This window comes from Drosophila bipectinata, chromosome 3L (assembly GCF_030179905.1).
Source record: "Drosophila bipectinata strain 14024-0381.07 chromosome 3L, DbipHiC1v2, whole genome shotgun sequence".
Taxonomy (NCBI): Eukaryota; Metazoa; Arthropoda; class Insecta; order Diptera; family Drosophilidae; genus Drosophila; species Drosophila bipectinata.
Genome location: NC_091738.1, coordinates 1075034 through 1099904, shown reverse-complemented (window position 1 = coordinate 1099904; position 24871 = coordinate 1075034). Strand labels below are relative to the sequence as shown.

The window sequence follows — 24871 nt, the reverse complement described above, 5'->3', positions numbered from 1 at the left end:
TTCCGACATGGTTTATGGTTTTCCAAGGAATGGGGAAATCGAAAGCAAACATTTAAGGATGCAACACTGCATGTCCTCCCCGAAATTCAAGTCCTGCCTGTCTGCCGCTTTTTGCTACTCGATGTCTGTATTGTAATTGAATTCTACAACAACACAATAAATTTTAGGCACTAAACGGAAAAAGCTGGGGCTTTCTGGGAGATGGTCCAAGGAGGTTATCGGGGAGATGCCAGGACGTGCAGACAGTTTAGGAAGTCATGGGAGGGTGGGGTGGTCCTCCTCCACTGCAGTAAAAGGAGAAAATTTAATTTCTTGCTTGAATAATAAATCAGAAACATAAACAGCGAATGGGGGCGAAAAAGGGGCTAAAATGTCGCCAGATAAAATCCCATGAATATATCCTTTTTTTTGGCTGTTTGCTTGTTGGAGGACCTCTTTTTGGGGCAACTTTGGGAGGCAGGAATGGTCGATAGGGCGCGGGTTTTTGGTTGCTATTGCACTTATCAAAATGCCATTTCCTGGCCAAGAAGTCCCCGGCCCAAATAAATTCGGGAATAAACGGAAACCGGAGTAGGACCCGGCCGGAAGTGGGCGAAAAGCGGAACGGAAGTGTCGAGTTCGAGTGTCGCTTTATTAAATTTTTACGCAAATGCTCGACACGCGCATATGAATAACAATACACATTATACACCCACATGGGTGTGCAAACAAAAAACAACGGAAGAGGGAGGATGTCGGCAATAATACATGGCACTACCCCCTCATCCATATGCAAATGAAAAGTAAAAACTTTTATGTGCACATTTTTTACGATTTTTCATGCCCCACTACAGCGGGGCGTGGCCGCTGACCCACTCAGCATTATGCAACAAGCCGCTGTGATTTCCTCGCCAGCTTGCCGTCCTTTTTATGACATCTATGGGTAGCCCCGGGACCAGGCCCGGGAGACATAAATATTGTTGCAAAGCCAAAAACAAATAGTAAACAGAAATTACAATAATATGCAATAATGCAAAAGGACAACAGCGGAAGGGGCCAGACGGCGAGCACACACGGTACACTGGGGGAAACGCTCCAGAGGGTCCTTGCAACGAAAATAAATAAAGGATCATTTAAACAAACTAGATGTGTGGAATTAATTCTTTTAGGAGGAAAAGTAAAATGTATTTTAATGCCCAAAAGCTCTTGAAGGGAGGCAGAAAGGACGAAGGAAAAGAACTCTCCCACGGCACACTCACTTTGTATCTGTCCCATGTGTGCGTGGCTTTAAGTCAGCGGGAGAACGTGACATCCTTGCATAGCATTTGCATAACTATATCAACAAGAGGCCGAAGGACGAGGACGAGGAGCAGCAGGATGTGCCAGACATCAGCGGCAGCCACCGCGGACAGCTCTTGCTATTTTTATAAAATTTTTTATTCGCGGACGCTCTCCTTGATGCGCTTGCATAATTTTCATTGTTTTCATTTTACAAGCGAGTTTTACTCATCTTATCTTCCTTTATTTTAGTTCCTACGCTTTTCTGGCTTTTTCGGAGACAGCTTCCTGTACTGATTTCTGTTTGCATTTCAAGTTTTTCGCGTCACAGATTTTTCGCATTTGTTCCTGAATTTTTTTTATGCCCGGGGAAGTGCAATAAAACTTTATACGAGGGCGTTGAAGGGGAAGCGTAACATCAGCCTTTGGGAGGTGATAAAAAAAAGAAAGAGTTTCGGGTGGAGAGAATGGAATACTAAATAAGTTTATGGGGTGTACGGACAGGTAACTAAGGAAGCTTCAGCTCAGTGGGAAGATAAAGCCAAAGTGGGTCTGGGAGTGGCTCCCCTTAGCCGCAAAAACTGCAACGCTTTTCCGCCCTAATTCGCATCCTTGGCAAAATCAATATTCCCCCTTAAAAAGTATAATCGTAGTAATAATAATAACTATTTTGATGACCCGAAAAATAGTCATGCCAAGAATATCAGAACTTTCGCATTGCCACTCTCATAACCAATTATCGTTGCCAAGAAGGCCATAGCTGGCTGATGCTTGCTGGCAGATATTCCGGCATCGGCAATTCAATTTTAGGACTTTCAAATGCAGACTAGTACCAAGACTAGCACCCTGCCCTGCCCTCTCGTTTCCCAATTTTACAGGCACTTTTCCAATGTTCAGTCAATTTTGCAAATCAAATGCCCGCCGTTCGTCTCGTTTGTTGTTCTTTCTTCGCTGATTTGTCAGGACGAAAAGGAGACGTTGGCAAGGACGAGGACGATGGCGACGGCGACGAAACCAAATGCCATTCCACTTGAACGGCTAGACAAAGGACAGGGGCTGGGGGACTTCTTCAGAAAGGAGAACGTTTTGAAATATATATGCTTTTTTATTGAAGTTTTTCTTTTATTTGGCTCATTTATGGCGCATATTGCCCATTTAATCGCTGTCAGCATACAGAGGATGCTAAGGATACACAGTAAAAAATACATCAAGATAAAAGGACTTTAAAGTGGATTATAATAGATTGACTCTCTCTGAAGGACACTTTGTTAAGAGTCAAGTATACCCCTTTAGAAGAAGTATAGAAAGTATATAACTATAGAATTTCTTCAACTGTCCCGAGTCTGGATCATCTTTCAACGACTGCTCGTCAGTTTTTCCAGAGACCCTCCTCCGCCTCCTGGAAAATCCACCCCCCACGCAGTCTATCGCTCTCCATGGACCGCTCAAAGTTTTCTTTTCTACAATCAGCTGCTGTTGAATTTTTAATTTTTATGTTAGTAATTTTTCAGCATTCCGCAGGAGGAAATAAAGGAAACTCTTGCCGGAAGAACATCTTGCGAGCGCATATTAAATTTTTTATGGAGCGGCGGGAGGCGCGAGAAAGGCCATGGAGAAAATAAGTGAAAATAAAGTTGAGACTGGCAGGCGGGCCTCGAACGGGAAACATGTTGCGAATTCCTAAGTGAAAAATATTCATGTGCTATCGGGGCATTTTATTTTAGTGTTAGTAGTGTCTTCTGGGCCGTCGCGTATCTTACGGAGCCTTTTTTTTAAAGTTTAGTTTTTCTTCGCAATCTGCAATCTCTTTAACCCAAAGCAATTTACGAGCACAGTCACGGGAGAGCAAGCTGCAACTTTATTATATAAATATTGCAAACGAAAGCAGATGCTACTGCACCTGTGCTCCTTCCTGGGCTCCCCAGATCACCCTCCATCCACCCCTCCATTTGAAAAAGTCAGTCACGGTTAGCTGGCAAACTGTAGGGAAAAGCAAACATAATTTAAAATGTAATTAGTGCTCAAATAGAAAACCCAACAAATACTGAACCCAGCTGCACACTTGCTATCGGTATGGGCGAGGGTGTGGCTGGTGGGCGTGGCTGGGGCATGACCCCGCCCCACAAAAAGGCAAATAGCAGACAGCAGCCTCCCGCAGAGTCAATGAATGAAGAAATATCATCAGCGGGTTACTAGGTGACCCAGTCCCAGCTTCAATTTCGCACTCTGGACGGGCCAACACACCTGTTCCCCTGCCACGCCCCCGGGTTCTTTATTTTCGTTTCTGTTTGTTGCCGCCCACCTCCCATTAAAGTTTGTCCTAGACCAACTTTCGCCAGCTGCAGGCTGCGGTTGCTTCTGAAACATTTTATTATAACGAGCGTGCGGAGGTAAACATGGTGCATGGCTGGCTCCTCCATGCCTCCAGGACTTTCCATTCATTCTGGGCATTTCAAGGTTGGTCCAAACTCAATTTATTTTTCGGCCAAAGATCCTTCATTATATTGATGATGTGCATAATGAGTTGGCTGGGAGGACTCTTGGTCTGTGCACCTTTTGTGCTCATTATGCACGGCGGTTGGAGGATGATTTTGGAATGAGAAGTGACTGAAGTCGGCAGTCCATCCAGCAATTATTTTAATACGCTGGCAGAAACTGTTAGGATTCTTTAACATAAAAATATAAAATTATAAACATTTTTTTGATTTACAAGGAAGTTTAACTCGCAGGCATAATTATTAAAATTAAGGTGTTTAAATATTTTTATTTTTTTGAGTGCCACAACAAAGCACCTAGGTCCTTTGACTCTGTGCCCTTATCCACTTGTCTGGCTCACTTGCCAGTCGTTGCTGGGAGCCACTAATTTGGTTTTTAAGTGGGTCTACTACCTCGGCTGCTCATTAAGCAGCCTTTGCCTTTGCCATCGCCTCTGCCCTTTGCCCTTAGCCCTTTTACATTCTCCCACTTTGTTTTGGCCTCCTACTCAAGTATGCCGTTTCCGCTTTCTTGTATATTTTTTTCTTGGACACCCGGAATACTCACAGACTGGCGCAGCACGGACAGCACCGACCACCATGATCGGGTCCAGAGACAACTGTCCGTGTCCTCCGACAGCAAGCTGCTGGACGACGACATCCGGGAGGAGATGAAGTACCACTCGCACGTGGTCATGCGTCCCAAGAAGCCGCCCAGACCCAAGTCGGAGGTGTTCCTCAACAAGCAGGATCCGCATCCGCGACGCAAGCGATTCAGTGCATTTGGGGTAAGTACTTGATGAATTATCCTTGACTACCAGGACATGGCTATGCTGCTTCTATTACATATTTGGGAATAATTTAAATGTCCTGGAAATCAAAAATCCATCTAGGATGCCTATAAGAACTCAAAATGATAAGAATTGCATACATTTTTGGGCAGCACTTTCACTGCACTTACAATTCGCAACTAGTTCTGGCTCTCTCCACATGGAGTGGCAGTTGGCAAGACACCAACAAGTATTGAAAATTTAAATCTCTTTGAAATTTGTCTTGGTGGGACCCTTTGCTTAGGCACTGAGAGTTCCCGATTATAAATAAATCTTATTAAAACTATTACTTTAATATCCTTTCATGCTCATATTAGCTAATTAATTTTGTTAATTGCTTATTGTTGTTGCATACTTTTGGGGCTCGAAATAATTAAATTAGCAAGAGCATGGAGCAAAGCCCTTCTCAAAAGAGTGGTTTTCACACATTATGTAATTAATTATACACATTTTGCCCTGAAACGTATGCTTTCGGGTAATTGAAAAACAAACTGAATATAAACTGGGTATTCGTTCCCGCTGATTACATCATCATCTCTGCCCTAACGTAACGCAAAGCCAGCAGAAGCAGCAGCAGCCACTCCAACAGAACTAACTTTGCTTAATTAATTAACAGACATGATACGCTTTTCACTCAACTCCATTTGTTTGTTCTATTTTTTTTTCTGGGCCTTTTCCGGATTCCCAACAGGGCGACTCCCCATTCGGCAAGCAGGAGGCCTACGTCAAACTCGAACCGCTGGGCGAAGGGTCCTATGCGACGGTCTACAAAGGATTTAGCAAGTGAGTACCATAACCATAACCAGTTCCAGCACCACACCCATCCAGCATGCAACATAAATGTCCTTAGAACGGGGTTGCCATGTCAGTGGGTTAAACAAAAAATTGTCCTTTCTGGCCCGACTCGGTTAGAGTTTGGTCTGTGATGGACCTGGAGACCCCGATCAAAATGGATTTCGTTTTCAAGCCCGAGAAAAAATGTGTGTCGTCATTTTGCCTTGATTTATTCGTTAGTTTTTCCCCTGCATCCGTCTTTTTTTGGGGTTCTCCCTTTTGTCCCCGTTGGCAGGACTCATTACAGCCCAGAGCTGGATCCAGAGCCAGAACCAGGACCATGCAAATGTGGCTATCAATCACGGGACAAAGGGTTTGGGTTTGCGCTTGGAGTCAGTCTCTATGTGGGTCACACAATGTGCTGCAGGAACCACCACTGCGCTGGCTTCCTTTTTTTGCTGGCGGTGGAATGTCCTTTTCCAGGCTCCCTTTATTCCTTTGTCCCCAATTGTTATGTTGGCCCAAAACTCTGCAGTGTAAGGAAACTTTATGGCAAACCAAGGAGTTGTATTTTAAACTCTCTAGTTGACAAAAAAGTTGGAAGTAGAGGCAATCTTAGCCTACTCCTTAACCTTGTACCTTACAGGGTTTTTAGATAAATATTCTCAATTTTTCTGCTTCAAAGTACAGTGGAGTATAGAAATATAACCCTAACAGGACCTATATCGGTTCGGTGAAGTATAAAAGTCTTCCAAGAATACAATCCTAGATTAGATGAATTCTCTCAATTTTTCTGCTTCAAAGTACAGTGGATTATAGAAATATAACCCTAACGAGACCTATATCGGTTTGGTGAAGTATGAAAGTCTTCCAAGAATACAATGCTCTAACTTTTTGCAAAAAACTTGTGTACCAACTGAGTTACCTTTCTGGTTCGTGCCCCTCCTCTACTTTTCCCCCAAAAACCAGAACAAAATGCTACCTCATTTGCGCCTCGTCTGGCACTGATTTCACTTGTTTAAGAAGCCAGAGTTTGAAACTGGAGTTGGAGCTGTGCCTTGGTAATTTGACAAATGAGTCTGAGGCGGAGTTCGTCACCTTTTCGACGACGGGCCTCAAAGCATCCGTGTCCTTCGCCTTCGATGATGGATACCACCCTAAGCCCCAACTCCCTGGCCTGTCAAAAGCACTTGCCCCTCGTTTTTCCCAGAAGTCCCCGCCCTCCTTTGAGCTGACTTCACTCACTTCATCTTTTGCCGGCAATCTCCCCTTTGTTTTTGATTTATTTGACAATCATTTGCTTTTGGTGTTGGCCCGACCTGACGAAGAAGTTTCGGCTCCTCCAACAATGGGTATTACGTGAAAAACGCACAAAGTTGTTTGGCTTTTCCCCCTCGGCCCAGCCTCCTTGGGTATTGTTCGGCATCTCCTAGTTTTCCCGCTTTTCCAGGAGCTTTTCATTTCTCATTTGCTATGCACGACAGCGCTTACATGCGAAATGAGTTCCAATTAGCCTTTGTTTATATGAAATGCAATTAATTCGCTCTAATTTATCTGCCAAATGGAAATGCGACCCTCTCTGTCCTCCTGGCCCTCTGGCCTCGTTTTGGTTTCACTTTTCCTTCCATGGCTTTTGTCGAGAGTCCTTTTGCGACTCCTTACGCTCTGCCTTTTCAAACGGATATTTAGGTCACTTTCCTTTCAGTGGCTCCCGAGGCCCAACTGCCTAATTTTTCTCCAAGATTTATGCTTTCTCACTGGTGATTCTGTGATTTGGTTCTTTGTTTTTCCTTTTTTTTTGGGAGGCAGGACCTCCTCTGTTTGTCAATTGTAAAAGATTTCATGAATGATTTCACTTCTATTTGACTTTCGTTTTCCCTGGCCCGGCCTTGTCCTGGCTGTCTTTGTTTTCCTCCTCCGACTATTTTCTACCTATGCAAACAGACACAGAAAGTGGAAAAGTGAAAGAGGAAAGGAAAATGAAGCCAAGAGTCCTTGGAGCAGAAGTCAAGCTGCTGATTAGCATTTAGTAGGTCAGCTGTCGCCATCCGCCGGGGGGGGGAAAGGCAAGCTCTTCGAGCAAAGTTCGATTGCAAAAACTTTTCCCCCCAAAACTTTGATGGCACACGCAATTTTCGGTTTATGCTTAACTAAATCGTATTATTTTAACATTAACAAGACAAAGTTTCGCCTCATCCGACAAATCCCCAAAACACTCTCGAACTCGGTCGGTCTTGAAAGTAACGAGCATCTAGGAATTTTACAGCCAGCTCTCATACATTTTTCATGGGAAAATCTCCATTGCTACGCCCAGGAGCTACAGGATGCGGCAAGGACATAAGCTTTTTACGGCATTTTTCTCATACTTGCGGCTCTAGATGGCGGTTTATTAACCGGGTGTGTGTTTTAGAATACGTTCTGATAGGGCATAAAAGGTTTAATTCGCCGCCACTCGATGATATTGTTCGGGAATAGCCAAACTCCCGGAATTTTTATGGTTGCGATAAAAAGTTTAGGGCATTTCGAGTATGCTTACCAGGAATCTACGGGCTCTGCAACAAATTGAAACGCTTGAAACGCTGTTCCCCGTCATCATCATTAAACCCCTCTTGGCCAATTAGCCGGCGTGGCAGCTCCCCGAAATCTACTGCACTTTGACACATTCGAGTGACATCTCTGGCTGCGCTGCTTGAGCCCTAAATTCACTCTCTGTTGGCTCTTAAAGCCAACTACTTTATGGTAACATTTGCTTCGTTTCTTGCTTCTTTTTTTGGCTTTCTGTTAGACGTTTGCCCTGCCAATTAGAATGCTGGATCCTTGGCAGGAGCAGAGCCAGTAGCAGTGCCGCATAAATTGCCAGCGTCTGTGTGGTAGTGTCAAATAATTTAACCTAATTTGACACTTCAAATGTCCTCCTCGCCAGCCCAGTGCTGGCTTACTTTTCATTAGAGAGCATTGTATTTTTTTTTTGCGGAATTAGAATAAATAGGAAGAACAATGGCAAAGTATGTTCCACTGAAAGAGTCTACATTGTACTCCCTACTTCTTTTCCAAGCATCCTAGCCAAAGTGCCATCACTGACATTCCTCTCAGCCATTCTGTGTCCTGTGGCCTGTCCCTTATCCTAATTTAAGTGTTTGCCGTCCATTTCCCTGCGTGTTGGGTCGTTATGTCTGTTTAATATACAAAGGCACCCAGACCAGACCCACTATTCTCTCGAAAGCCCCCGAATTTCGGGACTTTCGACAAGGACATTGTTGCGGGTGTGGACCAGGAGGCTCCACCGCCGCAAATTGTGGGCCTAATTCTTTGTTGCTTCGCCGGCAGCTGTGCAATTGTTGTTCTTGTCGGACATTCCAGTCGGGGGGAGACAACCCCCCTGCCTTTGAGTATTTATTTTATTAATTTCTCGCCTTCCACGCAGATTAACCTACCAGCGGGTGGCGCTCAAGGAGATCCGGCTGCAGGAGGAGGAGGGGGCTCCCTTCACCGCCATTCGCGAGGCCTCGCTGCTGAAAGAACTGAAACACAGCAACATCGTCACGCTCCACGACATTGTACACACGCGCGAGACGCTGACCTTTGTCTTTGAATATGTGGTGAGTACTTGAAGCTTATCCAAAAAAAACCATCTATTAATGGCCTTTCCCTTTAGAATACGGATCTGTCGCAATACATGGAGAAGCATCCTGGCGGCCTGGACCATCGCAACGTGCGCCTGTTCCTGTTCCAGCTGCTCCGCGGACTTTCCTACTGCCACAAGCGGCGCGTCCTCCACCGCGACGTCAAGCCGCAGAACCTGCTCATCAGCGACTGCGGCGAGCTGAAGCTGGCCGACTTCGGCCTGGCCCGGGCCAAGAGCGTCCCCAGCCACACCTACTCGCACGAGGTGGTCACGTTATGGTACCGTCCTCCAGGTGGGTCTCGAAACTATCCCCCAAAACACTCCCTCTAGAGCTCTAGCTCTAGCCTCCCCTGAGTGCCTTCCTGTGTAAGCTTTCTGGAATCCCCTTCCGAAAAAAAGCAGATAATCACCACTCGTTAAGCGCAAACAATTTGCTGTTTGAAGCTTAGTCGAAGCCGAACCAATTTGAAAATCGCATTAAGTTATTTCGTTTGTTTTTGTGCACTCTCGCCGCCGCCATTAATTGGCAGCCTAGACGCCATGCAGGCTGGAAATTGTTCATTTCGCAGCAACGGGGCTTGAGTCGGATTAAATTAATGCCTGCCTAATCCCTCTCCGGCCCGTCCTCCTCTGACAATGGGTAAACAATCCGTTTTGCATGGCTAGGATTTTTCCATCAATTCCCGGGCTGGAACTAAGTGGAAAAGCTTAAAATGTGAAAACGCCGAGATAGACAGAGGAATAAAGTTAATTTTTTCTAATATGCAATTCCCTGGACATAAACACTTTGTGATGGGTGGAGCGCACACCTGAACTGACCTGCAGTGGCCACAAGCCGGCCCCTGACCCCGGACCTCTGCCGACCCTCGGGCACCATCAACGTCAGCTGGGGATAGTTCGGAAGCATGTTAAACAAATTTAATCTGCACTTCTTGGCAGACGACGACGCCGGCAGGCAAAAAAGCCAGAGGGGCGGGGGCTGGCAGGTGGGCGGATGTGGTTGCCAGGAGCACCTGTCGCCACCTGCTCTAAATGGGAATGTTTTTATGGTGCAAGGATGTATGGAAATGTGTATTTTTCAGGATACCTCTTAGCTACAGAATCAGACTCAAAGTACCCCACAAGTTTCAAATTCAAAAACTAAAAAGTCAAGGTCTAGTTTCTTAAAAATAGTACACTAAATTGTAAGAGTAGAACTTCTAAACTCGTATTTGTTTCAAACATATTTAATAGTTTTTGTGAGTGCTGGGTAAATTATTTTCCGCACATGCACTTCGGGGAAGCCCAACAATAGAACTTTTTGCAGCGCAGAGAGCCAAGTGGGGGTAAAACTTTGTTAGCCTGCTGGTCAGAAAGCGGCAACAAAGATAAACATAAAGGTTGCCCAGGACGACCCAGGAAGTGCAGAGCTATCTCCGACTCGACAGGCCCAGACTCCCAGTCTTCCGCTCTTATTTATTTAAAACTGCAATTTATTTGCCACTAACAACGAAAAAGAAAAAAGAAAGGGGAGAAGTGCATCATTTACTTAGCCAAGTTCGTGTTCGTTCCTTTCCAGATGTCCTGCTGGGCAGCACCGAGTACTCAACCTCGCTGGACATGTGGGGCGTGGGCTGCATCTTCGTGGAGATGGTGACCGGAATGCCGACGTTTCCGGGAATACGTGATACCTACGACCAGCTGGACAAGATATTCAAACTGCTCGGCACACCCACCGAGGACACGTGGCCCGGTGTTACCCACTTTCCCGGCTACAAGCCGCACAAGCTGGGTAAGTAATTGGGCCAATCTGTGAAAGAGTAGCAGCCCTAACTAATTTTCGTTTTATTTTCGGCAGGTTTCTATCGACCGCGGAAACTGGGTCACAACTTCCCACGACTGTACGACATCATCGAGGGCGAGACGATAGCGAACGCCTTCCTGCAACTGAATCCGGAGCAGCGCCTGGGCGCCGATGATGCACTGCAGCATCCGTACTTTGCCCAGTTGCCAAAGAAACTCTACGAATTGCCAGACGGTAAGTGCCGGCATTCTGGAATTTAAATTGAATTAAGCCATTAAAGATTCATTCGGCGGCCAAAAGTCTGCCACTCCTCGATCCCAGACCGGAATCTGGCGCATTGTCTGTGGCCGGGAAAGAAAACCAATTAACAAAAGCTAAAAAAAGATCCGGATGAACTGAAATGTTTGCTTAAAGTTGGTGCCTCTACTACCTTCGTTCATTGTGGGACAACTCATTTAAGTTTCGCGACAATTTGTTTGCTTTCAGAGCAGTTTCTTCGTCTGAGAGCCGGGCGTACTTGTCCCTTTTTCGCCTCTACCGAGGAGGTATAGTGAACAGTAATTGCATTTGCCAGTTTTAATTTGTATTTCAAGTGGCGGCAGAAGTTGGCAACAAGTTGGGCACAAAATAAATACATAGCCTGCTTGAAAGGACAAACTTGTCGGACCAGCAGCCGTAGAATCAAGTTGGACTACTAATTAGATTGCGATAAGTGAACAGCCGAATGTAAATTGTAGCTTCTGTTTCCAGAAACAGGACTCGTGTATTCCGCAAGCCACACTTATCTGCTATCTATAACCAATTAGCTTAGAGCCAATCCATTTCCGAGTAAATAAAATCTAAAGCCATTTCCGCTCGCTCCGAGGGACCTGCATTCATTTAGAGTGTAGTCCGGTCCGGTGAAAGAAGTTTAAAGGGTCGGAGCCCTGACCCCATTGCCCACATCGAGTTTTGGACTCTGCAATTTGGCAAATGCAATGCTGTTTCGGGGCCCGGATAAACCACTCGAGAGTGCAGTGCTGGATAAACCAAAAATAAATGAATGAAGTGCGAATTCCGCTGGGGGAAGTTGCACTTAATCGAGGCCAGCTTAAAGGGTGCTTAAAATGCGATTAACGCGTGATTTGTTTACCCAAACTAAATCCCGGCAATAGAACTGGTTTCTACTCCCATGAGTTGTCCGTCCAGAGAAGGGTGCCACAGATCTGTATGCTAATTTCTGGCCAAATCACAGCTGAGCAAAGCTCATTACGAAGGGTATTTTTTGGTATTTACTCATGCAACATTACGTATACGCAGCGTGGACAGATAGAATCAATTAAAACGCAACTAATGCGCTTCATTTATCATGGCCAGGAAAAGGTCATCACACCCGTGCAAGGTTTCTGTGGTTTGGACACACAAGCCCGCCCAGTGGGTGGGTATTATGTGGGTGGTTTTGGGCTCTGGAAAGCGTGCGAGTGTGTGGCTGGAAAATGTAATTTCGCAAAAGGCAATTTTAATTGTCGGCTGCTTGTCGAAGGCTATAAATTAAATTATGTCATGGTCAGAGCCCTGCCCGTCCCGTCCCGAATGTTGTCATAATTTTTAACTTTTTAATTACAAATATTATTATTTTTAGTAATTGGCATTCTCTCTCTCTCGTTTCCCTTCAAACAGAAACCTCAATATTCACCGTGGAAGGCGTGCAGCTGTATACGGAGCCGAACCGACAGAATAAATGAAAATTAAAGCAAGTCCTCTCCGTGGATGGCGTACGTTTCTACTGTTAGGATATCCCAGTCCTCAACCACACACCCCCCGACATGGCCGCCTCCTGGACTATCGATCAATTGAAGCCTATCAATCACATCATCCAGAAATCCTGCAATCCAGCAATCTTTCAGTCGACAGCCATATATTATTGAAGCAAGAAGACTTCAACTCCAGCCACGTAGTGGGGCAGCACGAAGAAGTTCTGTACTATAATTCTACGATACTTTTCCTAGTAGTTACTAGTTCGATTCGGAGCGAGCTGAATGAGTGACGGACAGCGGCATTTGTTTCAAATAGGCAGCTGTCTTAAAGTTTAGTTTAGGTTCTCGCATTCACGCCATTTAACCATCGTGTCCTCTTCCCATCCGCGGTGCAGCCGCATCGAAAAGGATACTCAGTTTAGTCAAAGCGCATGTTTTCTGTAATTCGTTTTTTTTAAGGCAAACACACACAAAACAAAAATATTTACATTTTTAGCTATATGTAGCTTTTAGTGAATGAAGTGCTTCTGTGGATTACGCAATATATTCGTATGCAATGAGAGTGAGAGCGATATTGTGAGAAGTTGTATCATCACCATGTTTGCGTTATATAATGTGCCCTGCCCGTGTGTATTTCGTTTCCATTATTTTCCTTTAGCTTTAGTTTTACCATCGAGGAGATTTTTAAAGCGTATGTTGTGCTGTGTATTTAAATTTTAGCTGCGAATCAAATCAAAAAGAACCATTAGTGCATGTTGGAATAATGGAGTGCAATTATATCACTTGATTGGCAAACAAATAAAAAACCCAATCGATTTATCAAGCAGGCACTCACAAAAAGTAAACATTTACTTTAAAGCCATTTATTTTACAAATTTGGTAGCACAGCCAACGTTTATACAACACAATTATTTAGCTTTAATTTCCGCTCACGGCTTTAGTCCTGATTGTATCATTTTGTCAATGCTTCCTTTGTCATTATCAAGTGAAAATTCGCTGCGCTGTTAAGTGATAATCTTACACTATTAAATGAATTTATGTAAAAAGAAAGTAAATAACCTAAAAAGAATGATATGTAAAGCAAATAAATTTAAATCACTTATACCATTTAAGTTTCCTCATTTCGTTTTTTTTTAGTTTTTATTGCTTAAGTTTATTTTACAGAGGCTGGATGATGTGGACCTCCTATAGAAACACTTTAGACTTAAATCCAATAGTCTGGAGTGGTGGTGCCTGGGTCGGATATCATTAATCATAACTCTACCTAAACATTTTCGAGCAAACTTAAGCGAATAGATAAACAATTTAACTAGCAAAGAACGCAAATAGTAGAATCAAATTTTTAGCAATCAACCAGAGTAAAATTCGAGATAAAATAGCCGTCAACTAACACTAAAGTAACCTAACCACGTATTTTACACATAGAGTTCGTAGCGAGAGAATCCAAATCCAATCCATTTCCATACTCTAAGAAACGTAACGTTGAAAGCGAGAGGGCGCCCGGATCCACATCCGGGTCTACGAATTACCCAAGAGAAGTTCAAACGAGAGCTAACAAATGTGCAAATTGAAATCAAAGACACTTCACATGGTTTTGAAACACGTAAATGAATCAAAAACGATTTGAGAATTATAGAAAACTAAAGGCGTAGAACAAAATATATTATGAATATCAAATAACTATATTTGAACGATGGAGCCACTTTGAGCTCCAGGCTCAATAGTAAAATCAATTTACTAAGATGCCCCGGTGTTTGGGGACTACCAAAATATCAAGACCCCAAGGTAACTGAAAAAATAATTGATTTTGGGCCCAATGCGCGAACATTTTCGGCACTCAGTGTGCCACGATTAACGCTCGCGTTTTAGTAGCGTTCCAAAAAAAAACTGTATTGATTATATTTTGTAGCAAAAGTAAAAGTAAAATTTAAACTAAAACGAAAACAAAAACAAAAGGAAAATATTTCAAATGAATAAACTTTTTCTGTGATTTATGAAAAAAGTATGCAAAACACTCAAAACACAAACACACCAGCAGCAAAAGATAAACAAACACGAAGAAATAAAAACAAGCGAAAAGCTAATAGAACTAAATGAATATTAGGCACTTTAGAATGAAACAAAGTAGATGCTGGGCCAGCAAAATTGTTAGGATTATTTGCTAGCTGAAAAGGTAAACTACATTAGATCGAAACTAAAAATTGCACCCATTCGAAATTGAAGAAACCAAATGCGAAAACCGAAGAGCCGCGTAAACAAACATTCCGTTCTGCGAATTTTATAGTTTCGGTTTTTCAGCGAGTCTCCCCCCATTAGTTGTAGGCGAAACAAAAGATTAAGATATGAAAACAAAGCTAACATTGTAACGAAGCATGGCAACGCACTTTTGCACTTTTCCCATCCCGAAGGTTACGTCCATAGTTTTTAAGCCAATGAGCCAATGGAACAATCGAATCGAACGAAATTAAGCGAAAAGTTTAACTGGTTTTCGTTTTCATTATAAATGCAATTTTATCAGACGACAAAAGAGATAATTTTCGAGGCATTTTTCTGTTCGCCATTTGGAACACTCTAATTGATTATTTGCACAAACATTCGAGAAGAGCAACCAAACAAAAAATAAATAAATATACAATTAAAGACGAGAGAATCATAAAATTAAAGAGAAAACACTAAGCTAATCCTTAACGTAATCGAAATAATGAATAAACTAAGATGTTTTTAGCGGAACGTGTCTCTAGTTGTATTCCACATAGTTGCTAAGCGGCGGGGTTATCCCTTCCCGAAAAAAAACAATATATAGAAGGATATCGGAGCCCTGAACGGAACGAAAGGTAAAAAATCGTAGCTTGTCGGGGAGAGGAGAGTTTAACGGATGGATATGATAAGAAACTTAAATATTTTTAATGCATTGAATTTGTCGTAAATATTTAATGTACCTTTGTTAAAAACAAAATAAATCTATTAACACAAATTACGAAACTCTCTATGCAGTTAGGCAATAGAGTAGATGGAGCATGCAATTTTTATGTTTACCTCGTAAGCATTTTTGTATAGTTAAACGAAGTCAGAAATTAGAATCCCGAATGAGAGGAGACTTTTGTAAATATTTGTAGTTGATTTCTAAGTAGCGAAAGAAATGAGAACAGAACCCGAATATTCAAAGGATAAACAAAAACCCAAATGAGAAAATGAAAAATATTGAATGTTTATGATTTAATACAAATCAATGACAACTAAATACAATTTGAATAAGTTCAACCTGTACAATAATTTAATATTAAATAAAAATGGCGTAAGCCAATGAAAAGTATACCAGTTTTTTCATTAACATTAAACTTGGTTCCCTCCAGATAGAAATAATACGAAGAATAATAAGGCCCGCCCGTTTGTCGAACTACCTCTTAAATCGATTTTTAATTCATTTAATGAACTAGTGCGATCTATAAAAACTACTTATCGTTATAATATTAGGCCAGTTTAAAGGATTGCAGCTCTGAATCGGATGAGAATTGGCCAAGATAAAGCCATCAGTGTAGGCCATAAAGCCGAAAAATGGACAGTGTGGGCCATCAGTGTGGGCCGAAAAAAGGACAACAAATCTAAAAAACATTTCGTCTCAGGATTTAGATGCAGAATGGTGGAGAATCGATCCAGAAATCGTTTAAGGTACTCCTCTTGTGAATCGGATCAGAATTGGGGAAGATATAGCGATCACTGTGGGCCCTATAGGGAAAAACCCCATTTTCAAGGGATCCCCTCACAAAAAATGGACAAAAAATCGAACAAATATTTTGTCTCTGGATTTTGACGCAGAATGGTGGAGAATCGATCCAGAAATTGTTTAAGGTACTCCGCTTGAGAATCGGATCAGAATTGGGGAAGATATACCCATCCCTGTGGGCCATATAGAGCAAAGACCCATTTTCAAGGGATCCCATCAGGAAAAATGGACAAAAAATCGAAAAAATATTTTGTCTCTGGATTTTGACGCAGAATGGTGGAGAATCGATCCAGAAATCGTTAAAGGTACTCCGCTTGAGAATCGGATCAGAATTGGGGAAGATATACCCATCCCTGTGGGCCATATAGGGGAAACCCCATTTTCAAGGGGTCCCATCACAAAAAATGGACAAAAAATCGAACAAATATTTTGTCTCTGGATTTTGACGCAGAATGGTGGAGAATCGATCCAGAAATCGTTTAAGGTACTCCGCTTGTGAATCGGATCAGAATTGGGGAAGATATAGCGATCACTGTGGGCCCTATAGGGGAAAACCCCATTTTCAAGGGATCCCATCAGGAAAAATGGACAAAAAATCGAAAAAATATTTTGTCTCTGGATTTTGACGCAGAATGGTGGAGAATCGATCCAGAAATCGTTTAAGGTACTCCGCTTGAGAATCGGATCAAAATTGGGGAAGATATACCCATCCCTGTGGGCCATATAGAGCAAAGACCCATTTTCAAGGGATCGCATCAGGAAAAATGGACAAAAAATCGAAAAAATATTTTGTCTCTGGATTTTGACGCAGAATGGTGGATAATCGATCCAGAAATCATTTAAGGTACTCCGCTTGAGAATCGGATCAGAATTGGGGAAGATATAGCGATCACTGTGGGCCCTATAGGGGAAAACCCCATTTTCAAGGGGTCCCATCATGAAAAATGGACAAGAAATCTAAAAAATATTTTGTCTCTGGATTTTGACGCAGAATGGTGCAGAATCGATCCAGAAATCGTTTAACGTAATCCGCTTGAGAATTGAATGAGAATTGAGGAAGATATGACCATACCTGTGGGCCCTATAGGGAAAAACCCCATTTTCAAGGGGTCCCATCATGAAAAATGGACAAAAAGTCGAAAAAATATTTTGTCTCAGGATTTTGATGCAGAATGGTGGAGAATCGATCTAGAGATCGTTTAAGGTACTCCGCTAGAGAATCGGATGAGAATTGGGGAAGATATAGCCATCACTGTGGGCCATATAGGGGAAAACTCCCATTTAAAAAAATTGTATTCATTTTTCGACATTTTTAAGGCCTGAATTAGCGTTCTCTTCTATTCATTGAATTAATGGCACGCTCTCAAATAAACTCGTTCGCGATTTGGGGCAATTGAAATAATTTGAGGGGATGACAAGTCTATTGGAGTGGGTAGCGATCCCAAGCATATCATCAAGCGAAGCCAAAAGTATTAATTATGTAAATGACACAACTCTTTTTATATTTTTTGGAGCAACAACAATAAGAAGCATGATGTTAAGAAAATTTTTTCCCAATCGGCAATGTTGGGGTTGCGTCATCGGCAAAGGCAATTCATCTTAGAGGGAGATGAGCTTTGGGCCTGACTCTGGGTATCTGCAAGCGGGCATCTCAGCACGATTCATCGACAGCTGGCCAATTCAAAAGGTCCGAGACCACGGATGCACAGCTGAAAACCTTCGGAATCCCACAACCATTGTAATTCCGCAAAAAGGCATTACAAGTGACATAATGCGGAACATGAAGGTAAGCGCAAATGGAAATTGCACTTGCAAGCCAGGCACAGCCATATTTATTCTGCTCGTGAGGTACACATTAATTTTTGCCCGATGACGGCTAAGGCCAAAATCCATATAAATAAAAGTATAGAGCTGTTGGCCACTATAAATAGACTGTCATCGAAGGGGGAAAATCACAGAGCAGCGACAACTTGGGCGAATGCATTCGATTACTCATGTAGTTAGTCAGGTGAACCCATTCTTATCAGACAGAAAGACTGTAAATATTATATACATATGGTATATATGTGTATGGGAATGAATAACACATTGAGGCAGGTTTCTGCCAAGTGTCAATGATTCTGGTTAATTAGCATGCCAACTACGTAGCAAACTTTGAATATTGATCTTCAGAAGCTTGAAATAATACTGCTATAGACCTAGGTCGCTAGTAAAAAGTAAAACCACATTAATGTTTGTATCACCACTAAAGCTGACTAATACTTTATTATTATTTAATAAAGTAATATTTCATAAATGTTTATTGCCAGTAATGGGGTTTTATTTCACCCCAAGCAATTTACATAAATACGATAAAAGCTTGAAATGATGCAACATGCTAAAGTAGGTCTATCATTTTATGTTTTTGTTCAAGAATATAAATAATTAGCATTAAAATAATACCGCGACTAAAGAATGGACTAATCTCAACACGGTAGTTCATCGGTTAATCACGTATCCACCTTTATTTCGCAAAGTCAATTAATAATTCTCAGCTGTCGTTCTACGAGCCATGGCAAATCTATTTGGCATGCCCAGCGTGTTGAGTGTTCAGCCAAATGATTGACAACCCAAAGAAGCCAACAAGCCCGGGGGATTTTTCGCATCTTCAAGACAGACATGTAAACAATGCGAGACGATCCCTCTAAACTTAAAAAAATGAAATAATCTCCGAACATTGGAGCATCTCTCAAAAAGCTTAAAAGCTTCTCTCTGATCGCTGAGATCCCCATCGAAACACAAGTGTTCGCTCAATTCAATTGCGAATCTTGACCGGAACGGACGTATCTTTTCGTTCGCTACTTAGTATCGGGTCTTCGACTAATCTGGCGGGCACCCAAGGCTATATTTCAAATTTGTGAATGATTTCGGGTGATTTGTTTGAAACGAATAACGCGTAAACACAGTGTCACGATGAGGCTCCACTTTGTGGTCTTTTTGGCGGCCGCGATTTGTGGTTTTTGTGGGGGTTCTTTGGTGGAACCACCGGGCGTTACCCAGGCCCCTCCACCACCTCCCCCTCTTCCGGCTAACCAAGTGCGACAGCGCATGCGCAACAACTTCCGAGTACGTTACAGTAAGAACTCAGAAACACCGAGGACGATCGTCAGAGTGAACTAATTAAAGTAATTGGATAACAAAACTGACTAGTTGCCTGATTAATAATGAATTATTTCCGCAATAATAATTCAAATACTTAATTATGTGATTTAAAAAAGAATTTTTCGTTGAAGAATCATGTGCAATGCAGGCACATATATGTAAATGAAAAGTAAAAGGGGGCTATTAAGCAGCATCTTGAAAACCGAAACAAAAAGCTATTGCACTAAAGTTATAATTAAAAATTATATATTCAAAATCTCTGAAAAATAACAAAAGAGTTAATTCACTCTTTCGAAATGTGTCTATTGTTAAAAATGCAAAAGTGTTCGCTGGGTTTGCTCTGCCGATCGTCTACTGTAATTTATTAAAGCTGGGTGACGCGCCAGCTGGGTTTTGGCCAGCAGGTTTCGTTTTGGGCCAGAACAAGTTCAATGCGCTGGCCTCGTGTTTGCCTTTTAATCGTTCGTCTTCATTATTACCTTTAGACCCCCGCAAGCTCCACAATTGCGGCTGCCCCTCTGAGATGCGATTACAAGGAGCTGATGACCAATCTGCATGACCGTGTTGGCATCTTGGTGACCTTGGACGAGGACCAGAGGAATCGCCTGGAAGTCATCGATAAGAAGTAAGAGTCCCCTTTTGCTTGGCTCACCCATAGGGAACCAGTTTCATCGCATAGGTACATCAGACATATTTTTACCCACAAAACCGGTAAAATAATACAATCAGCGACACAACGTCTATTGGAAACTTTTCGGATGCCTTCTGACTTTTTTGTGACAGTGCCAATTATTTGGCAAACCACAGGCAGTTTTTCATGACGCTTTAACTGAACATCAATTAGCCATGAATGAAGCAATCGCTGGCCAAACATTTCTGTGTTTTTTTGGCCAGGTTTATTTTCGAAAATTCGCAGAAATTTCTTTTGGTTTTAGCACACTCACCGGGGGAGTGTTTATACATAATTCGGCGATTTGCGCTGTTCAGCAGGTTATTTGTTTAAAACACTTGGGTCTTTGTTGTGCTTTATTTACGATCTTTCTTGGGAAAGAGAACAGCAAATGCCAAGTGGCTACTAAACATGAAGCTAAACCATAAAATATTAGAAATAATGTATGCAATAGGATACACACATAGAAGAGGTTTATCAGCGTCTCTCTAGGAGGTCACTAAAATGGGTCTACCCGATAGCGCTGTTTAATATTATATTTATTCTATTTATGTATTTCAGATTGGATCAACTGGTGGAAAGCAGTTCAGCTCGTTTGGAATCAATGAAAGCTCAGCAAATGGACTTCCAGCAAAGACTGGACAGCTTCGAGCACATTCAGCGCCTCTCCAGGAACACTCTGGATGAACTTAAAGGTGAAACCGATAAGGTTCAGGGCTCTCGAGATGTTAGGGAGTCGAAATACAAGCGTAGAAATCGCAGTAAAATGAATGGTAACCCAGGATCTTCTATTGTGGATGTTGTGCTAGTTATTTTTGATGTTGTGATAGTTTTGTTGTGCTCAAAGCCCCATTTTAGTTTGATTAAAATGGTCTATGTTTAAATTTTGTAGAACATAGTTTAATAACTTAATTTTACTTTTTAAAACAGATCTCTCCCGCACTGCTCGGGCTGTTCCGCAATATCAGAATGAGGGAAACCAGAATGAATCGAACTTGAGTGTCTCGGATCGCTTGGATGCTTTGGCAACTTTACTGACCTCCACAGCTCTCAGCGTTAGGTCAGTCCATGACGAAGTGGCAAAACTCACTCAGGCTATCAAGTAAATTCAAAAAATATTTCGATTTTATATAAGTCGCTAAATTATAGTATTTTCTAGCCGTCAACGGCGTGTATCGCACAGGAGGCAGGGGCAAGGTCAAGGACCACCGGCACCCTTCTACCCACCCCCTGGCCAGGCCAGTTATCCTCCTCTCCCTCGACCTCCCACCAGCTGTCTGCAATCCTACTTGGCTGTTCAGGGAATCCTTAAGGTCCAACTTACCCCAGAATCAGAGTCCTTCTACGTGGCCTGCGACGACGATTGGACGGTGATCCTGAATCGAGCTACCGATGAGACGAACTTTGAACGCGGTTGGCTGGACTACAAGGATGGTTTTGGAAACTTGGCCGGGGACTTCTTCATTGGCCTAAACAAACTGCACGCTCTGACCTCATCCGCCTTGCACGAACTCAGAATAGTTCTGGAGGACTTCTCGGGCAACGTGGCGTATGCGGGATATTCAACTTTTGCCATTGGCAGCGAGAAGGAGCTGTATCCTTTGAGTTTGCTGGGCAGATTCCTTGATGAGTTGACTCCTTCGGCAGGGGATTCCCTCTCTTACCATGCTGGGGCCAAGTTCAGCACCGTCGATAGCGATAACGACAACTGCCTCGACTGCAGTTGCGCCCAGAAGCACAAGGGCGCTGGATGGTTCAACAATTGTGGCACCAGCAACTTGCTGGGCCAATATTACCAACACAATTTCGCGCAGGCCGGGGAGACTGGAATTTTCTGGGACACCTTCCAGGGCAAGGACTACTCGCTGAAGAGAGTTCGCCTGATGATCCGCCCGATCGCCGAGGAGGAGGCCCGAAAGTAGGGACACCCAGGGTAGCTCCACTGCCAACTGCCATTCGCGAAATCAGGGATCACCCAGAGAATCAAACTAAAATCGCTTTGAATTTTAACCTTTAGCTTTAGCCCCTTCTATGTGCGTGTGTGTGTGTAATATTTATGGAAAATTACTTAATACCTAGATAATAAAGTAATGTAAAGTGTATCTATCCGTCTGGAAGTGCGTCATCTCTGGGAGATTTCCCCTAATCAAACTATTAGGCAGAAGCATGCGACATGCACAGTTCAAGGGGGTATATAAATGGCATCACTTTTGCGTTCCATGACAGTTAAAGGTATTCTGCTTCTGGATAAACTTAAATCGGGTGTCATGGCCAAGGCGAGCATTTGTTTGGTGCCCATTCTCTGCCAGTTTTGGACTTTGCAGGCTGCTCTTTTGGATAACCTTGTGGAGCAGAGCAATATTTACTACCTCTCAAGCACTGCTGAGGTGCCATTGGAAAATATTGATCAATTGGATTCCGTAGAATCAGTAAAGTTCATAGTTCACGGATATTTGGGCTCCAGGACCCATGGGTCCATTATGCCTTTACGGAATGGTGAGTGCCATTTAGCGTCTTCGTGTTCTTAGAAGAGCTTAAGAGTTCTTTAATGGATTACCCAAAATCCTCCTAGCCTATACCTCCCAGGGCTACGCAAATGTTCTGGTAGCCGACTGGGGACCAGCGGCCAACTTGGATTACCCCACCTCCCGATTGGCAGTAAAGAAAGTGGGTCATTTTTTGGCCAAAAAACTTGACGACTTCCTCCAAAAACACGGCATTCAATACGAAGCGGTTCACGTAATAGGTCACAGCCTGGGAGCCCATATAGCGGGTCGAATCGGCAGGTACTTCAATGGAACTTTGGGAAGAGTTACGGGCCTGGATCCAGCGCTTCCCCTGTTCTCCTCACGTGCCGACGACAGCTTGCATGCAAATGCCGGCCTCTTTGTGGATGTGATTCACACCGATTTCCCATTGTTTGGCGACTTGAGACCTCGTGGGACGGTGGACTTCTATCCAAACTTTGGAGAGGCTCCCCAGCCAGGATGTGAGGACGTGGACCTAGTTGCAGCCAGTAAGCTCCTACATGAGGCTTGTAAGCTCATCCCAAAAACTTGTATTTACTCCTAAATTGTCTAAATTTAACCAATAGATAGTTGCAGTCATAATCGGGCTGTCATGTTTTTTGCGGAATCCATTGGAGTGCCACAGAATTTTCCAGCTATACCTTGTAGCCTAAAATCTATAAAAAGTCGTCAAGTTGATGTATGCATCAAGGAAATATCTGGATCGGGAGGTATAGATGAGAACCAGGTGGTTTATATGGGCGAGAACGTCAATCGAAGGTTAGTATTTCAAATATTTTGAATTGATGGGAGCCGGGTACATATTTACTTTACATTTTTAGCGCCACCTTGTATTATTATTTGGCAACTAATGGAGCGCCTCCTTACGGCCAAGGAAGGAACTCAAAGTTTTATTAAAGTGTTTATCTAAAACGAGTTATTGTTTTTTAACACCTAATAAACAAAATTAATTGATGATTCAAATTTAATTAATATATTTTATAATTTCAACATTATTTTCATAAACATTATTGTCAGCTTGACCAACAGATGCCGCTTTAGGGTGCCCTCTATGTGTGAGGTTTTAACTATCGCATACAAACGCGCGTAAATCAAATATTTTCTGAACGAGGAAATAAAAATATAACTTAAATTAATAATTTTTTATAAATATATGTATCGGTGCCATATCAAAGGAAAATAGGTATATCGCTTTTTGAATACTTTCGTAGAGCTTTTCCATTCTTACTTCTTCTCATTTATTATTTTCAGAATTCCTTTTTTATCAGTTAATGAATTTCTACGATTATTTGCTTTTACAATTTCCCAGCCACCAAGTCTTATTAGAACTGCAATCAAAAGTTCTGCAAACATATTGATTCATAAATCAAAGGCATTTTATGAATGGCAAGAACAAACAACTCCCCGCCCCCTGGTGCATTCTGGCTGAATGCCTGGAATCAGAAACGACCGACTCGGGATTATTTATGGGCCAATAACTTTACAACTAAACGCTCATCTACATTTAATGGCGATAATTTTTGACGCAATTTGAGAAACAGACACGCCGGCGGTCGCCGAGAGCCTCTTCTTGGCCATTATTCCGAGCAGGAGCAGAAGTAGAGGAGGCTCTCAGAGTGGCCCAAACAAGTTGGCCTACAAACAGAAACGGAAACCGATACATAAACAGGAGGCAGCAACCGCAGAAGATAACAAGAAACACTTGACACCTCCTCGGTGGTTCCTGGCTGTTGCTGGGGCACCTCACCTTGTTTTTGTTGGCCACCATGCCATCGGGCCAATACAGTGGGAAAAAATGGTCTAAACTAGGTGAACCTTATCTTTAAATTCAGAGTGTTAAGTTTAAAATTACATAATCATCATACAAATTATTTTAAACTACCATAGAAGGAAATTGTCTCCTTTATTTTTTAGTCATAATTCACAAAAATTTTTAAAAGAAAAGTCTTAACTATTTTTTTAAGTTATACAAATGCGTAAAATTCTTGAGGCAGAGAAGAGAGCTATAAAAAGACAACCATCCAGCATTCGGGGGAAACAAACAAAGGCAGTGATCGTAAATTGCCGGTGAAAAGGCCACTAAAGGAGGAGGAATGCTGTAAATTTGGGGATTTGGAGATGGCAACAGCTGCCTGTCGATCGGGTGTCCACCGGGCTCCCTCGTATGTGGGTGGCTCAGGTGGTTTCCCTGATGGACTCTGATGGCTCAGGTGTTCCCGATTCTAGATGGCAATCGCCCTTCGTTCTAACTGATCGCATCAGTTGATACAGATCGGTTTTGGGCTTTTGGCCCAAAAAAATACAAAAATCGTTCCACAAATCGATTTCA

General features: G+C 42.7%; 3 protein-coding genes, 1 long non-coding RNA gene and 1 other non-coding gene across 11 annotated transcripts in view; 4 read left to right on the top strand and 1 right to left on the bottom strand.

The window, feature by feature from the left end:
• The window catches only part of Eip63E (cyclin dependent kinase Eip63E), a 98324-nt gene extending 84733 nt beyond the window's left edge, over nucleotides 1-13591 (top strand). For all 6 annotated transcript variants that reach the window (XM_017242821.3, XM_017242822.3, XM_043214123.2 and 3 more), the window contains 7 exons: nucleotides 4302-4519; nucleotides 5253-5344; nucleotides 8760-8934; nucleotides 8991-9252; nucleotides 10519-10731; nucleotides 10798-10977; nucleotides 12403-13591. In XM_017242821.3, the coding sequence (XP_017098310.2) occupies nucleotides 4302-4519; nucleotides 5253-5344; nucleotides 8760-8934; nucleotides 8991-9252; nucleotides 10519-10731; nucleotides 10798-10977; nucleotides 12403-12467 (1205 nt within the window). In that variant the 3' untranslated portion in view covers nucleotides 12468-13591. The remainder of the gene's footprint in view (nucleotides 1-4301; nucleotides 4520-5252; nucleotides 5345-8759; nucleotides 8935-8990; nucleotides 9253-10518; nucleotides 10732-10797; nucleotides 10978-12402) is intronic.
• On the bottom strand, nucleotides 2360-4278 carry LOC138926243 (uncharacterized). The gene is made up of 3 exons (XR_011442676.1): nucleotides 3560-4278; nucleotides 3158-3237; nucleotides 2360-3107 (listed from the first exon to the last, which is right to left on the bottom strand). It is a non-coding gene; the product is annotated as an uncharacterized lncRNA (long non-coding RNA).
• On the top strand, nucleotides 4758-4822 carry LOC122320989 (U7 small nuclear RNA). The gene has a single exon (XR_006245933.1). It is a non-coding gene; the product is annotated as a U7 small nuclear RNA (small nuclear RNA).
• Nucleotides 13592-19010: 5419 nt separating the features above from the next.
• Nucleotides 19011-22120, top strand: LOC108126173 (fibrinogen C domain-containing protein 1). Of its 2 annotated transcripts, none has more exons than XM_017242630.3 (5): nucleotides 19011-19308; nucleotides 19830-19969; nucleotides 20576-20709; nucleotides 20945-21116; nucleotides 21174-22120. In XM_017242630.3, the coding sequence occupies exons 1-5, from the start codon at nucleotides 19156-19158 to the stop codon at nucleotides 21934-21936; spliced, it is 1362 nt and encodes a 453-aa protein (XP_017098119.2). In that variant the 5' UTR covers nucleotides 19011-19155; the 3' UTR covers nucleotides 21937-22120. The 2 variants fall into 2 exon arrangements, with proteins under 2 accessions (XP_017098119.2, XP_017098117.2); XM_017242628.3 differs by having other exon boundaries at nucleotides 20576-20787.
• A 142-nt stretch (nucleotides 22121-22262) lies between these two features.
• On the top strand, nucleotides 22263-23439 carry LOC108126137 (lipase member H-A). The gene is made up of 4 exons (XM_043214038.2): nucleotides 22263-22510; nucleotides 22587-23051; nucleotides 23109-23301; nucleotides 23364-23439. The coding sequence occupies exons 1-4, from the start codon at nucleotides 22282-22284 to the stop codon at nucleotides 23437-23439; spliced, it is 963 nt and encodes a 320-aa protein (XP_043069973.1). The 5' UTR covers nucleotides 22263-22281.
• The last annotated feature ends 1432 nt before the right edge of the window (nucleotides 23440-24871 follow it).